Source organism: Stylophora pistillata, chromosome 14 (genome assembly GCF_964205215.1).
Source record: "Stylophora pistillata chromosome 14, jaStyPist1.2, whole genome shotgun sequence".
In the NCBI taxonomy this organism is placed as follows: Eukaryota; Metazoa; Cnidaria; class Anthozoa; order Scleractinia; family Pocilloporidae; genus Stylophora; species Stylophora pistillata.
Window position 1 is genome coordinate 18739505 of NC_142532.1, and position 15390 is coordinate 18754894.

Genomic DNA, 15390 nt, shown 5'->3' on the forward strand with positions numbered 1-15390 from the left:
GTCTTTCCTTATTACTAACAAAAATTTCAACAGTATCGGTAAGCGAGCGTAAAACTATCATCTCCTTTTCAATTCCCAGAGATTCAGGGCTCTGAGTAGATTATGCTTGATGTGTTCCCAAATGTCTTCCTCTCTTATCCTGCTTTACACCAAATTTTAGAATATAAAATCTGAGTGCTCCTTTACCCTCACTGAAAGGATAATAAGGCTGTTTCAGGTCCTTTACCAATCCAGAATCGTGAATGAACAGGCAAATGATGCTTGACAGTTGTTGAGAAAAATGGCACAACCCACTCCAGCCGTTTCTTTTCTGCCTGACATTTTGATTGTTGTTGCTTAATGAAGGCCTAGTTTGGGCAATAAAGCACTTTTTCACCCCTTATGATTTTCCAAGTGCAATACTAGGTTTTCACAGTTATGGAGTTTTTGCTGTTAATGGCTCAAAACTTATTTAATTTACTTTTAACTTCATTATATGAAACTCCAGTCTATCTTTTTGTTCATGTCCCTTTTTATGAAATGGAGGATATTCCAGGATATGGAAATAGCTTCTATGTTTGATCATTTCCTTCATTCTCGTGAATTAAATGTGTGATTTGGGGATGACAAAGAAAGGAGAAATGAGCTAGTTACTTAAAGGGTTAAAAGTTTAAAACTTACTGCAATACTTTCCGTTACAGTCATTTAATTAAGAGCTGAAGGAAAGTTGTGTCATTATAAGACTGACAAAAAGTTTATCAAAAGCTACTGCTCGGTAAAGGGGGCAGGTTTGATGGCTAACTAGGGTATCTAGTTATACAAAACAGCAAGTTTAAATCTAGGAATGAAGTCACAACCTTTCATTCCGGGCTGTTAATGATAGAAGAATGTGTCACATAAGCACAAGTAAAATTCCAAAAACCAGCATAACTGCATGAACCCATCTTGTGCACTAAGCAATCAGATTTATTTTTACATCTTGTAAGAACATCTAAATGCCTCAGTAGGTCTTCAGGGACCTAGCCATGCATTTTTTTTTTTTTTTTTGGGTGTGGTTATAGATAGATGACATTTGTCAATAAAATACATGATATAAATTTGAGATAGGTATTCATAATAATACAAAAGAAAAGTGTAGAAATCATGTGCAAAAACTACACATTCAAGCTCTATAATTCCATTACGCCATAAATCAAAACAACTATGTCCAACAAAAACAATTTTTTAAAACTTTTTTAGCAGCATAGAAGTTAAAAGGCTACTTAAACAGTCTGTTAGCTTTTTATGTACTGAATAATCTCTCTCCTGCATTGTACTATGTGAAAACTTCAATTCTCTAAGTCAATCAGAATAAAGAAATTTTTCAACAGATCCCATATACAGTTGAACCTCGATTATCCGGACTCGTTGGGACCTCGGTGAATAGTCCAGATAATCGAGAGTCCGGACAATCAAAAATATAAATACTAATGAGATAGAAATGTAAACAAAAGGTATACAGCAAAGAAAACATTTTAATTGTGATATCTACACAGCTTGTCTGTATTTTCAAATAACGCATCAGAATATTTCTTTGTCTTGTCGCACTTGCGAATTTTGAAAAGCGGACAGGATAATACGCTGTTTCAACAGTCTTTTGAAAGGATTAGTGGGCTTTTTGTGACTCTTGAGTTTTCAAGATCACAACTAATTAATAATCATGAGAAAAATTGGGACCAGAGAAAAAAGTCTGGATAATCGAGGTTCAACTGTATTGTGAAATTCACAAACACACAATGCCCATATAACTTAATTGTAATTTAGCGCCTTTCAGCACTCCATCCAAACCTTTTAACAATAAAGTGTCTACCACCAATAGAATGTTCACCTCTAGCCATAATTTTGTGAACTGTAGATCTTTTCTTAAATTTAATAAATGCACTTTGAAAATTTCTTTCTGCTCCCCACCTCTTTGTGCTTATGTGGATAACATCATTGTTGAATCCTTCAAAATAGTGTGTGAGCTCTTCCCTCTTTACGCATCCTGGAATCTTGTCCACAAAGATTTGCACATGACGCTCCTTATTCCCATCCAGAGATGTGGCTCGCTGTACTCTCACCTCCTCTCCATTAATTGAGTGCATCATAGTTTTCTCTATCTTTTTGACAGGTGCATCATCAAAAAATGCCACCATTGCCATGTCTCTTCTCTCTTTATGATTACGCAAAAAAATCATATCTATAAATGCCAAACTTCCAAAATATCCAAAGTAATCTTTCAAATGTTCCAATGTTAGTCCTTCTGGAACATCATTTATAAAGACTCTCCTCTTCACATGGGTCTTTTGGGCATTTTCAATGCACTTCTTCACAAGTACCTCGCTATCACCAATCTTGACAATGGGTCTCTCTAGAGCTTTTAGCACCGCGTCTGATGTTGTGAACTTGATAAAACAGTAGTAAGGTTTTATCCTGTAAAACTCCTCAACTTTTTTAATGTTTCCATACTGTGAAAAATGTGCCTTTAACACTGTCTTTTCCAAGTTCTCTGGAACATCGTAGATGCAAATCTTTTTTGGAGAGTATTTATTAAAAGCTGGATCCACTTGAACATATCTCATGTGAATGAAATGCCTTTGAGTGAGAACTTTTTCCATACTAGACACATCTTTGAACTGCACATGTGCATACGGCCATATTTGTTTGAACTTCCTAGGAGGTTTCATAAAAACCTCTTCCACTTCTCCAAACTGAGCGAAGTAATCCTTGAGTGATTTTTTCGTTGCTATGGGATTTAATTTGGCCACAAATATCGTTCGTTCGTCTGGGTGAACAAAATGGGGATTTGCACTGGCACTGACCACATTTTCCCCACAGTCTGTGTCATTCGCCTCAAATGTCGCCTCAATGGTCGACTTTCTGGAGAATTTGGCCTGTCCATGCATCTTCTTTAATAAGCTATACGAAAACGTGCTTTTGAAGAGTTTTGGAGAAGAACTAAGCCGCCAAAAATTCTTCATCAAAAGTGTTCGGGAGAAAGATCTGCAGAAGGCCGCCATGTTTCTTGTTCGATGCATCATGTATGCGCGTTAAGACGTCTTTAACTCTGTCTCACTGCTGATTGGTTATAACTCTAATTTATTTACTGGAATATTCTTGCATCCACTATGGAGTCAATCCACGAAGAGCTGGATTACCTTGACAACTCAGCGGATCTTTCCTTCACCAGAGGCCACAGTGGCTTGGTAAACGGCTACTCAGAGCATAAACCCGATCTGGACGATCCGGGAGAAATACGACAGAATTTGAGGGCAGCAATGAAGGGGGCCCGCCAGCGAATTACGAACCTTCGATTGGACCTCGAGGAAAAGTAGGTTGAATATAGCCATCATTAAGCTTAATATCCATGAATCTTCATATCATCTGAATTCATCACGAGTGAGTTTATGTTTGGTTTGAAATATTGAGTGTAAATATGCTTAAAATATTGGCTTATTTGATGGTTTTACGGATAAAAGCTCACTGCTGAAGTCGTATAGCAACGCAACTTCGCACGGACGCCATCGAGCTTCGAGCGTCGATTACAAGTCTTTCGCCTGTTTACTTAATTTGGCAAAATTAAATACTAGCTCAAGAAATTAGGAGAGGAAGTCTTGGTGTTTCTGTTGAGTAGTTTAGAGTACAAAACTCCCGCGAAGTTGAACGTTAATGCGTCACGAGGTTATGGATTATTTGTAGAATTTCCTGAATGCGCCTATGACAACAGGTCTCGAGGGCTTTTGAAAGCATTTTAATTGTGGTGTGTATTTAATTTTCTTTTGTGTGATTATTGTATCGTTTCATCGTTCCAAAATCTCGCCCTGAGGTATCTTGTAACAAGATATTCCAACAACCTGCTGTTTGCGAAAAACAAACATGTCTGACTCTCACTGCTTTGCTGGTCCTGAATTTAAAAATAATTTGAAAGTTTTAATCGCTCGATGTAAACACAGTCACTGTGATGACTAATTTCCGCTGTTTTATTTTATGACATTTCCCACTTTAATCGCTGGTCTTAAAGTCGTAGCTTTCGAACAAAGTCGTCAAAAAAATAATTTACGGCGCAATTGCAAAGCTGTGAAGTCTTCTTTTCCAAAACATTATGGCAACCGGCCAATTTAACTTCAATACCTTGGAAATATTTTATTGTAAGTTTGCATACAGATACAAAGTATCAACTGTGATACTGAACCTGCAGAAATTTGGACAAATATATTTCGAGTACAGTCCTTTAATAAATTTTGAGAATTTTATTTTAGGGATAAACTCCTTGATGAAGAAAAGTCATTAAGGAAAACATTGGAGGCAGAGTTAGCAGAGAAAACCGAAGAATTATACAAGGAAAAGACAATGAGCTTGCGCGCAGGGAATGAAGGATATCTATCCATGAATGTAACTAGCAGTTTCGGAGAAGATACGTCCTCATTTCGGGAAGAATTGTCCCTTGCACAACGCTTGAATCTGCAGGTATATTGGTTGTAGTTTTTAGGGATTTGTTGATTACTTTTCATATAACTTTTTTCACCAGCATAGCACTGAACAACAGACTATAATTTGCAACAACATGTAGGAAGTGGAAAATGATATTAACTGGTATCACATTTTTCTTTTTTGACCCTTTAACCGACTACAAATATTTCTGATAGGTCTTAGCTTTTAAGTCTTAATTCTAAATTGTACATATGTTTGAGTATTTTATTTTTTCGTAATTATTGTTTGCACAACCCCACCAGCAATGCTGATTTTACTTATCATGCTAAAATAAAGTTCTCACTCATTCACTCACTCAACTCCCAAGATCTGATTGTTGATTCTCCCCTCTTGCTGTTACACATTTCCTTGTAAATTAGTGGCAAGAATTTGGTGTTAGATCAAGATGACAAATTTTACGTGTTAAGTTTGGAGTATTTTCGCTAGCTGGATAATGTAATATGTATACTATATATGAAAGAAATTACAAGTTAATTGGTTCTGTTTTTAGTGACTTATTATATTCAAAATGTATATATGAATATTTTATTATAAAATTTTCATGTCAGAAAAAATTAGACTAACTAAAGACAAGAGTTGACAAAAAATGGTTGTAAAACTTTTCTCTGATAACAAAACAAGAAAAATTATATCCTTATAAATAATCTTAGGACAAAATAACTTTGAATTTAACATTTTTGTTTTACTTGTGGTATTCTGCATAGCTTACAGAGAAGTTATCCAGAGCAGAAGCTGAAATCGAAGCATCCAGAGTAAGTCGCGGTGAACTGTTGGCTCAGACGGAGTCAAAAATTGCTGCTCAGGGGGCAGGTAAGGAATTAAAACAAAGCTTGAGAGTGGAGCAGGAAATAATTGTCCTGTGAAGACTAAAATCAAATAATTATAGTTATTAAATAAACAATAGTCTCCATGCACTTGGCTTGAAAATATGCTTGGATATCTGTTCCGAGAATTGAACAGATTTCCTTCAGCTTTGTTCCTGGTAAACTGTAAGTTACAAGGAACAGATAATCGAGGACACAAATACCAGGATTAAATCTTAAACAAAGACTTGGGGATATTTAGGGTTTGAAAATTGGTCCTGAAATATAACTTGGAGAATATCACCAAATATTCCCCAGTTTTAGCTGGGTCATACTCAGTCAGGTGATACATCTACATTAATGATACATGAGCAAAAATACTTGATGGATCCGATTGTAATTGGCATTGATACTACTCAAGACTTCCTCTTATGCATGGTTGTGGAAATGGTGATTTTCCTTGATTTGATGGTAACAAGGATGCAACTTTTTAATTAAATTCTTTTCAGGAAAAGAAATATTTCTTTTGAGATTCACAAATGGCTCAAAATTTTTTCTTTTTTTACAGTGCAAATAACCAGATGGCATATTTGGCAATTCAGAGATTAGTCCAGTCCATACCCAATTCCAATTTTACTTTCCATTGACTGGCTGTAACTGAGAACCCTGCAATCAGAATAATGAACCCTAACCCTAAGCAAATTGTAATGTGTTCAAATTGGCTGGAGATGCAAAATGAAACTGACTACATTTCTTACACTGAGGGATTGAATAAGAAACAAAATGAAATAATAGAAATCTTGTTTTTTGACCATTACAGCTCTTGTGGAAAAAATCTACCAAGCCCAGAAGGAGCGAGATGCTGCCATGAATGCCAGACTGCATATGGCAAACTCTGAACGGGAGGAGCTGATTGACAAACTAAGAAGAGCTGAAAGAGAACATGCTGGGTAATAATGCGGGAGGTTGCTAAGCACGAAAGAAGCGTAAGAGTTGCTCGAGGCGATAGCCGAGAGCGACTCTAGCTTCTTGAGTGCTTAGCAAACCTCCCAAGTGCATCCATAACTCAATAGTGTACACTGTGGTGTTTACCATTTGTTTTATAACATAACATTGATACTTTGTAGCTAAAGAGTTCCCTTTTATTTAACAAATCTTGCGCGACCAGAAAAAACAAGCGCACGCAGAAAAATAGTCTTTGCATTTGCTCACGTCAGCAGCGTACACCCATGGGCAAATGGGGGATGCGAAATTGACCAATCAGAGCTTGCGCTTTACTTTGGTTATGTTATAATACTATGTAGAAAACTGTTGCCAACTACACTATCAATTGAGTTGCTGTTTAACCATTTTACTCCCAAGGTCTCATTAGTAATTTTCCTTTCAGTCTGCCATACAATTCTTACCATGTTAGTTTGGAGAATTTGTATTAGATCAACTAATAATTCCCTAATTGATATTTTTCATTATTGTCATCTCTTATCTGCTTGATATCATATTGGGATTGTAAGGTAAAATTTTGTATTAATCACTCAATTTTAATAAATTAGATAATAATGCTAAATAAATTTAATATTTATATTGCACAAATAAACATTGGGGTATGATCAAATGTGCATTACAGTGTTTTACGGGGGACTTAACAGACTGCTTGCAGCAGTTCACAATTTTTTGTGAAGACTCATTTTAACAGATGCCCAATTTCAGTAAACAGGCCAGAACACAACACCAGGAGCTACGTTCCCCACTCTTTGTTATAAATGTGTGGGTTCTTTAACATCTCTTGCTAACCAGTACAGAGAAGTTGCAGGAGATGGGGCCTATGGTTTTTGATCCTTTTCCAAGAAGACTAGAATGTTTAACGGTTCGCAGATATCTTAGCAAAGGCAGCACATTCTCCTCAGTTATTTTAAGACCTCGAGTGTTGGTCCGACCAGGGGCTTGAGCCCTCAACCTCCCACACAGCAGTCTGGCATCCTACCACTTGAGCTAACCAGGCGGCGATCAATACAATCAGATCACCCAATATCATGTTGATTTCAAAGTCTGCCTAGTTTCCAAGCCCTTTGCCCTTGTAGTGCTCTCAAACTTTTGCAAACTCAGAGACAAGTGTCTTCTTTTGCAAATGTATGAAAACAATTGTTGAATTTGGTTTTCGTATGATCACATGAATCGTCAAACCTCGTATGTGGGTTATCAGCTTCAACAGATAACTCAGACCTTGGCATTGATGATCCATGATATCATACTCAACATCATCCAATAATTGCTAACTACTGGATATGATAATAAACAGTTTCAGAACTATTGCCTTATTTTTTGATTGATAGATTTGATTCTGGTGTAGACAGCGTATACGATGAAGAAGAAACTGAGCCAGTATGTGTAGTTATTAGATTTCATAGAAAAGATTTGTTACTTTTTATGATAATATTTTACCTTTCTGAAAAATAATCAGACCAGTTGTAACAGCTTTGAAAAAAAAAACCTCTTCAAATTTCCATCCCTGTATTTATATTTTTCATAAGGAAGGTTCTTGTATGAAATTGTGTAAGCTTATGCTCCAATTTCTTTTAGGTTCAAGATAAACATTAGGTTTCTCTGTGAATTAAGCCCTTCACTCTTTCAGCCCCAAGATCAAGCAAAGGGTTTTCAAGCCTTTGATTTAGAGTAAGGCTGAAGGTTACCTTGTTGTAATAGAGACCTGTACTAGTTCGCATGATAACTAACTAATTCACATTTGAAAAGAAGCAACGTTTCTATCATAACAAGGTCACCCTTAGCCCCACTCCTGTCCAAAGGCTTGGCCACCAAGCCCACAACTGGCTTGGCAACAAAGTATGCAAAATGGACTATTTTGACATCTATGTGACAACCGAAGAGATGGTCAAGTTAGCATAGAATTAATTTGACAAAGAACTTAGTCACACCCAAAATTGCGGGAAGATGTTGGCTTAAACATTTTCAAATTAGCAAAGGAATGTAAGGATTCATTGTGTAGAAAACTGTCAATATTTTGGATTATGCTTCATTGGGACAACTTTTCTCTAAGCATGTGCATAACTTCACACAGTCATTTCAAAAACCAGACACTGAAAAAATTACATGAGTATGAGTTATTTTTATTTGTTTCTAAGCTCTTATCACCATTACTAAATCCAACAGACTATGAGGTCCTTATTTGGCAGATTAACAGCATCAGAAACTCCTGAATTAATTGATAAAAATGGTCATTTAATGGCAACCAAGATAAGAACAGTACAAAAGAACAGAAAGAAAATGGTGACAGAAGAACTCAAGGCTGTTATAGCTGAAAGGGATACAGCAGTAGAAAAGGTGAATACTGATTTTTTTTTTCTTAGCCTGCAAGCAAACCCTTGTTTTTAGTGTCCTTGTAAGCTTATTATCATTATTATTATTATTATTAGCTCATTATTATTACTGATCATTAGTATTAGTGCCAGAACACTTGCAGTGTAGAAACTTGATATTTCTTTGAATAAATTCGTTTGAGTTTTTGGAATTTGAGATTTTTTGTATTTTTTTGTATTTTTTCTTTAAGTGCATTTTCTATCCAAGCATCTGGCTTGGATACAAAGGGTTACATCATCTCACACTGTGACACAAATGTATTGACTGATTGTATCATAAATTCATTCATTGTTAGGGATAAATTTTCCTTGCAGATTTAAGTTTCTCTTTCTCTCTCTTTCTTTTTCCTTTAAGGCCAAAGCTCTTGAGGCAGAGGTTGTCAACCTACGTAAAGAAATAGAACTGATGAAAAATCAGCACATGTTGATGGACAAACAAAGGGTCAAGGCTATTCAGGTAAGATATTGAAAGTTGGTGTTAAGAAGCTGAATGGCTCTTTCCTCTCTACCCTCCCTTCCTCTTGGCTTCATGACCCTCCATTGAGCTAACCGCCTCCCGGTTAGCTCAATGGATAGAGCGCTGGACTGTTGTGTGGGAGGTCGAGGGTTTGAGCCCCTGCTGGACCAACACTCAAGGTCTTAAAATAATTGAAAAGAATATGCTACCTTTCTATAACATCAAGAAATGGTTAGATATTCTAGTCTTCTCGGATAGGGACAAATAAATGGAGATCCCGTCTCCTACAGGGTTAGGGGTAGATGACGTTAATTTCCCACGGACGAGATTACTGTGTGATGGATGTCCTACCCTGGGGTGGGATGGGTGGGTTAGGATTGATTGTAAAGTGCTGTTGATCTGTTATTGTAAATAGTGCTCTATAATTAATAAATTATTATTATTATTATTATTATTATCAAATGCCCTAGCTACACCTCCCCCCCTGCCTCCCCTCAAGTGCCTCTGTGCTATATCAACAAGTTTCTGGAGAATTTTAACCCTTTGCTTTATTCTTCACAGTCACAGTCAATTCAAGCTCAACAAGAAAGAGATATTGCTTTAAAAAAATCAAAAAGACTTGAGGAAGAAATGGAAACTATACGAGTCTATTATAGGTAAAGTTACACTACTGGGCCATGAATACAGCATATTGTGTGAACATATTGTACAAGGTGATGTGCAAAGATATATTGATCAAAATTTGATTTCCTCTAAAAGTGAAGGGGGTAGACTTTATACTTGTTGTTTACGGCTGTGTAGCAGCTTGATGCATTCCCCACATAGGAAGAAAGTCCTACATGTTTAGCTTTTATGATGTCTAAGGGCCAAAAGTAATTTTCAGTTTGTGTTCTTTTTTTTTGTTGTAGTTGTTGTTGTTTTTGTTTTTGTTGTTGTTGTAGCTTTGAAAGGAAGATAGTTAGAAACTTTATTAACGTGTCAAAGAACGTTCTAGTTTGGGGGATATCCCATACTGATGTGGGGACACAAATAAAATGGATAAACATTATTTACAAAGAATATTACCTACTTAAGAATAAAATTAAGACATATCATGCATGAAAAAAAAAATAAAATGAATTAAGAATTACATAGAGCACAGCCCCTTCAGCCATCATCTAATAGAAAAATAAAAAATCGTGGTCATGTCATTTAGAGTGTTACGTGCACGAATGACCAACAAATGTCCGCTAACAAAGCATATATGAAAATAGACCCCCGAGTACGATATATGGCACGCAACAAAAATGTAACAACAAGCAGTTACCCATTTTAACTATTATTTAATTAGTTTTACATTGTCTAATTTACTTAGGTTAAAGATTAAGTTAAGCAGTTCATAAAGCAGGCTTACAATCCTTCATGCCGTGTAAGTGTTCGTCGTCTTGATCAACTTCCGATTCCAACATCCGCCGACTGAAGACCACAGCGCTTGGCTCTCTTGATTTATCGTATTCTTTCCTAGTACACAAACTCTTCCGGAGGACTCCATAGTAAACTCTGTATTCTCTATCTTCTTCCTCTCTCGACCATCGTCTTCTTCGTCTCTTTCTTCTCTCCGGATATCGCAAGGTCAAAAGGTCATAGCCTTGTCATATCATAGCTTCCAAAAGTTCAGTCAGCAAGCCACGAGGGTAAGACCTCGGGCAAATCTCTTTTGTACTTCTCACAAGCCAGCTTTTATACATTTACTTTAGTTATCTAGAATGTTCTATTACTATTTATAGCGTATTACAAGTTGTACTATTTTTGGAAACTGCTGAGTCACATGAAAGAAGTTTCTGGAATATTACAGATTATAGATAATTCTAGAAAAGTCTGGGATTGCGTGACAGATTCAGTAAAAATAATTCGATCCTCGTAACAAGAGCATGTGACACACCCTCAAAAATCATTGTACCTCCTGCTGTCCTTCTTAACCCGCTGTTCCTGTCTTCTCTTTTTGGTAAAAAAGAAAACGCTAAGGTTACATATGTTCACTTAAGTAAATGGGGGGCTGCAAGTGAAATTATCTTACTACCTTCCTCTGCTGTGTTGCTCATTAAATTTTCCTTTCTTTCCCTCCCCTGCAGTTTACATCGCTCACTCTCTCAAGAACAATCCCTACGAGATCAGTTTAATCAGACAATGGACAGTTTTGAAACTCGCCTCAGAGCGAGAGACGCAGATATTCAACAGGCTCAGTGTAGTTATGATGGAGTAGTCGAAAAACTCAAAGCTGTGTCACAAGAAAGAACAACTCTTGCAAAACAGCTGGAGGAGGCTTCGAAAAATCGACGACGCGAAAAGGAACGGGCTGATAAGTAAGTTACAAGTATTTCAGTAAATGGTTTGAAGGCAGGTCTAATAGTCAATCATATAGTGTGATCGTCAATAGACTTTGAAGAGGCCTTCATTGTTTGTGCTGCTGGACACGTGTTACACCGCCCACTGGAATATTTGAGCTGAGCTGGGGCGGGAGGTGGGGATAATCGCTGGAGGTCTGGCACTAATAATGAGGTACCAGACCCGTTGAAGATCTCTTGCCAGCTCGTGTTCATTAAAGCCTTATATTTCCCCACAGGCGAAGAAACAGAAAGGGCTAACATGTTGAATGGGTCTTTTTAAGGGTGGCAGGTGTTCTCGAAATCTCCCCAGAGAACCTCTTTCAAAGTTAGTAAACTAGATTTCAACAGTCAGCTGACATGTAGCATTTTTTGATCAGGGCCCTGTGTCAGAGCTGAATAACATCAAAGGTATGCGGTCAACAATGCGGGCTCAAGCGTATGAGGTTTAAAGTTTGGCGAAATTTGCGAAAATAATAATGAGCTGGCATTGAAAACCGAGGCATTTGGTTGTCATGAAAGGCATTTCCCTATTTCTAAATTTTTTAAAGGAGAAAATTAATTTTCGAAAATATTTAGGGGATGTACGAAATTTTTGGAAGTTGTTGTGCAAAAGAAAAGCAGCAAGGAAAACAACGCCTCGAAGCAACAGACTAGAAAATCAACGATGCCAACGACTCAAAATCTGTTTTCCGTGCCAAAACTTAGCGCGTGCACATACGTTATTCAACTCTGTTGGCCTAGTTGCTTCAAGGGCAGATATCGAAATCCAATGGATAACTTGCTATTCAGCTGATAAGTGTTAACAAACGTCCAGCGCTTTCCACTGGACAGGAATTTATTCAGAGAATAGCGACTTATGCACTCTTTTATTTCCACAGGTTAGAAAGACTTGTTGGAGTTCTACGCAAACGTATTTCAGAAACTGGCGGAACAAGCGTAGCTACCATAAACTAGGGGGTTGGGGTGGGTCAGAATAAACTATAGGGAAGAGGGTAGTCAAGATAATTCGAAGGGGGTCAGGGGGGGAGGTTTGTCACATTTTCTTCCTACTGTATATATTATATATATGAAATATCATTTCTTTGGAAAGATTACATTTCACCCAATCTTTCGAAGTGATAGGAGATAGGTTTGGATTAAAAAAGGACTAAATATTCACTATGAAATAATTTATTTGCGGTGGACTTGCTCATGGAGATATTACTTGCTTTTTGTATAAGTGCTTTTTTCTACTTTGCAGATAACACTCATTTCATACATCCTTATAGCTCAACTAAAAAAAATAAACTACAACGCTAAGATTTATCCTCGTGTCTTGATAATGACTGCCGGCTTTTTGCTGAAGAATAAAGAGTATTAGCTGAGTCATGCTGGATGGTATTCAATAGCCATCCAGATACAATCGGTATCAGAGTAGTACTGATGCCAGCCATAAAAGATGTCACCGTTGTCCTTGACACCAGCAAAAGGATCGTGGGTAAATCCAGGTGCCATCAGCACATCTTCATAAATGCTCTTGAAGTCTTTGGAGTGGAATTTTTGCATTCTTCCAGTACCGTATATCTGGGTGTGGACCTGTTGTGACAAAATAATCATTTAATCATCCACTGCATGCGTTTGAGCTAGGAAGTCGTTTATAACATTCATGAATTCGAAAAGCTGTTAACCCTTTCACTCCCACAAGTGACCAAGACAGAATTTCTCCTTACAATATCAAGTAGACAAGTGATGAGAATAAAGATAAATATCAATGAGAGGATTATTGGTTGATCTAATACCAAATTCTCCAAACTAACGTCATGAGAATTTGTATGGCTGACTGTAATGAGAATGTCTAAGGAGATCTTGGGAATTAAGAGATTAAGGGACATAGGTATTTTAAACAGTACTACCATTATTTCATTAAAAAAAAATGGCTATTACATGATACAAATTATTCTGCCTTGCCCCCCTTTTTCTCGTCCTTTATTTGATTCCGGAGTATTATCATATTTTGTGTAACTTGCATCGCACCCAAACTGTACCACACCCAACAACTAAGAGGAGCGTAGGGGAGTACATTATATTGTGGTCAAAAATATACCTCTAACATCTCCGGTTTAGTGTGATTATTATGAATCCCACAGTTGGTTTTAGCCGGGCAGAACCACACATTCACTTTAATGTTGAACTTCTTCACAGCACCATTAGACACGCTTGGCTTTTTGCTTCCAGTTACTACGTAAGGGTCTAATTCGACGAACCCGACGTCAAACTGTGGGGACTTGTACAACGGGACATCCCTAGGGTACGTTGGGTCCTGTGATGTCAGCTGACACCAGCCGTCTTCCAGAACACAGCCACCGATGTTAATTTCGTCCGAGATTTTGATGAGCACGAGAGACTCGGCACTAATAACGCTTACTCCTGTATGAGAGAATGGAAGAGCGGTGTTTGGTGAAAGTGTATGTGGCCAAAAGTCACGTCTGGAGGTACTTGACAGATTACTCTGTCCCGACTCTAATTTTTTTCTTTTATTTTGGATAACTGAATTTATAATTGCACCCAGTAAGTCCACAATGTCGATTATTTTAATAAGTTTCGGAGACGAAGAAAATAGCGTTTGGATAGATTTCTGTACGATCCCACACTGCTCCAAAACAAATTAAAGCCGTATCCCTACTGCATCCTGTTGTTTTTGACATTGTTTCCTTTTATCCAATTATTGTGTGGAGTCCAGCCATCCCCCACCCTTCCCCTCTCATTTTCGTTTAGCGTCGAATGCGTTTCCTGATGTTGGGAAGGTCAGTCGGACTGAAAATAAACCCCCCCCCCCCAAAAAAAAAAACCTCAAGGTCTCTAAATAGGAGGCCTGGTACCCCAGAATCATTTTAAAAAGTTAATATTTACATATTTGGATTAACAAAATGCATGTCATACTGCAAAAAAATATTCCTGATTTTGTTCCTGTTTTTCTCAATGCTATTGCGCTGCTCATTTTTCAGATTTAATGAATTATTTAACTTAATGGTTCAACTACGTCGTCACTTTTTTTTTCTGAAAAATGCTAAAAATTTGGCTCGGTCGAACGACACTAAACGGACTGAAAAAAAAAAAAGGATGGCCTTATACGGAAATCGTGTGGCACGTCATTACCATTTGATTGATTCTTCGCTCTCAACTTCGTTACCTGACGCAACTATAAAGCAACAGAACCCACTTAAATCGAAGGCGATATTTCCATATTACTCATACTTGATTATGCATACAGTCATTTGATAATAAAAAAACAATGTAATGGTGGATACAACAGTTGTACGTATCTGCAGTTTTCAAAGGAGAGGAAGTGGTGGAATTCTCATGAGACCTCTATTGGGAGAACGAATCGTACAAGCTGATGGGGTCTATGACTGTGAAAGCTTTCCAATTTCCACTGAAAGATTACTCAAGCGTCACAAGAATATTTCTGCGTGACCAGTCAAAATTTGTAAAGCCTCAAAATCGGAAACAACTGTAATATTACCTTCTAAAATCGTGGACTTTCTCGGCTGCAAAACTTTGCGAGGTTTCGGCCCCGAGATAATTGCATCCGTGTTGGAAATGTTGACCACAATAGTTCTTTTCTTCAACTCATAATCTTTCACATCAGTGAGCCACTTGGACTTGAGGCACTTGGTAAACTTCAAACGGTTTTTCGTCTTGTACACCATATTTCTCAGGTCACTTTGAAAGCAATCTAAAATGAACGCAACTATGTAAACAATTATTAATATTGCGATTCAGTGAGATGTAAGTCAGATACTCTGCATTTCTTCGTGGTTTGTAGTTCTAAAGGTGTTAGGCATTTGTGTGCAAAGACGAGCTCATCAAATCGCAATATGCGAGATAACTTGGAGTTTGCGTCACGCGATATGTACGATATGTAT

The 15390-nt window shown here is 37.4% G+C and overlaps 3 protein-coding genes across 3 annotated transcripts; 1 reads left to right on the plus strand and 2 right to left on the minus strand.

Moving 5' to 3' along the window:
• Positions 1–924: 924 nt before the first annotated feature.
• LOC111325697 (uncharacterized) lies at positions 925–3047 on the minus strand. The gene has a single exon (XM_022929559.2). It carries the CDS (start codon positions 3036–3038, stop codon positions 1779–1781), a length of 1260 nt encoding a protein of 419 aa, XP_022785294.2. The 5' UTR covers positions 3039–3047; the 3' UTR covers positions 925–1778.
• Positions 3048–3092: 45 nt separating this feature from the next.
• Positions 3093–12790, plus strand: LOC111325698 (mirror-image polydactyly gene 1 protein). The gene is made up of 10 exons (XM_088745052.1): positions 3093–3328; positions 4257–4464; positions 5193–5298; positions 6112–6241; positions 7622–7670; positions 8457–8627; positions 9018–9119; positions 9681–9775; positions 11231–11461; positions 12364–12790. The coding sequence occupies exons 1-10, from the start codon at positions 3126–3128 to the stop codon at positions 12437–12439; spliced, it is 1371 nt and encodes a 456-aa protein (XP_088601178.1). The 5' UTR covers positions 3093–3125; the 3' UTR covers positions 12440–12790.
• Positions 12640–15372, minus strand: LOC111325699 (uncharacterized). Its single transcript, XM_022929561.2, has 3 exons — positions 14988–15372; positions 13569–13891; positions 12640–13060 (listed from the first exon to the last, which is right to left on the minus strand). The coding sequence occupies exons 1-3, from the start codon at positions 15172–15174 to the stop codon at positions 12851–12853; spliced, it is 720 nt and encodes a 239-aa protein (XP_022785296.1). The 5' UTR covers positions 15175–15372; the 3' UTR covers positions 12640–12850.
• Positions 15373–15390: the final 18 nt, after the last annotated feature.

Bases quoted from the DNA above. Each gene is read 5' to 3' on its own strand.
- LOC111325697 (XM_022929559.2), bottom strand. From the start codon at position 3,038: ATGATGCATCGAACAAGAAACATGGCGGCCTTCTGCAGATCTTTCTCC.
- LOC111325699 (XM_022929561.2), bottom strand. From the start codon at position 15,174: ATGGTGTACAAGACGAAAAACCGTTTGAAGTTTACCAAGTGCCTCAAG. The intron at 13,892-14,987 runs GTAATATTACAG...TCTCTCATACAG, and splicing joins AAAGTCCACGATTTTAGAAG to GAGTAAGCGTTATTAGTGCC. The intron at 13,061-13,568 runs GTATATTTTTGA...TTGTCACAACAG, and splicing joins CTAAACCGGAGATGTTAGAG to GTCCACACCCAGATATACGG.
- LOC111325698 (XM_088745052.1), top strand. From the start codon at position 3,126: ATGGAGTCAATCCACGAAGAGCTGGATTACCTTGACAACTCAGCGGAT. The intron at 4,465-5,192 runs GTATATTGGTTG...TATTCTGCATAG, and splicing joins CACAACGCTTGAATCTGCAG to CTTACAGAGAAGTTATCCAG. The intron at 9,120-9,680 runs GTAAGATATTGA...TATTCTTCACAG, and splicing joins AAAGGGTCAAGGCTATTCAG to TCACAGTCAATTCAAGCTCA.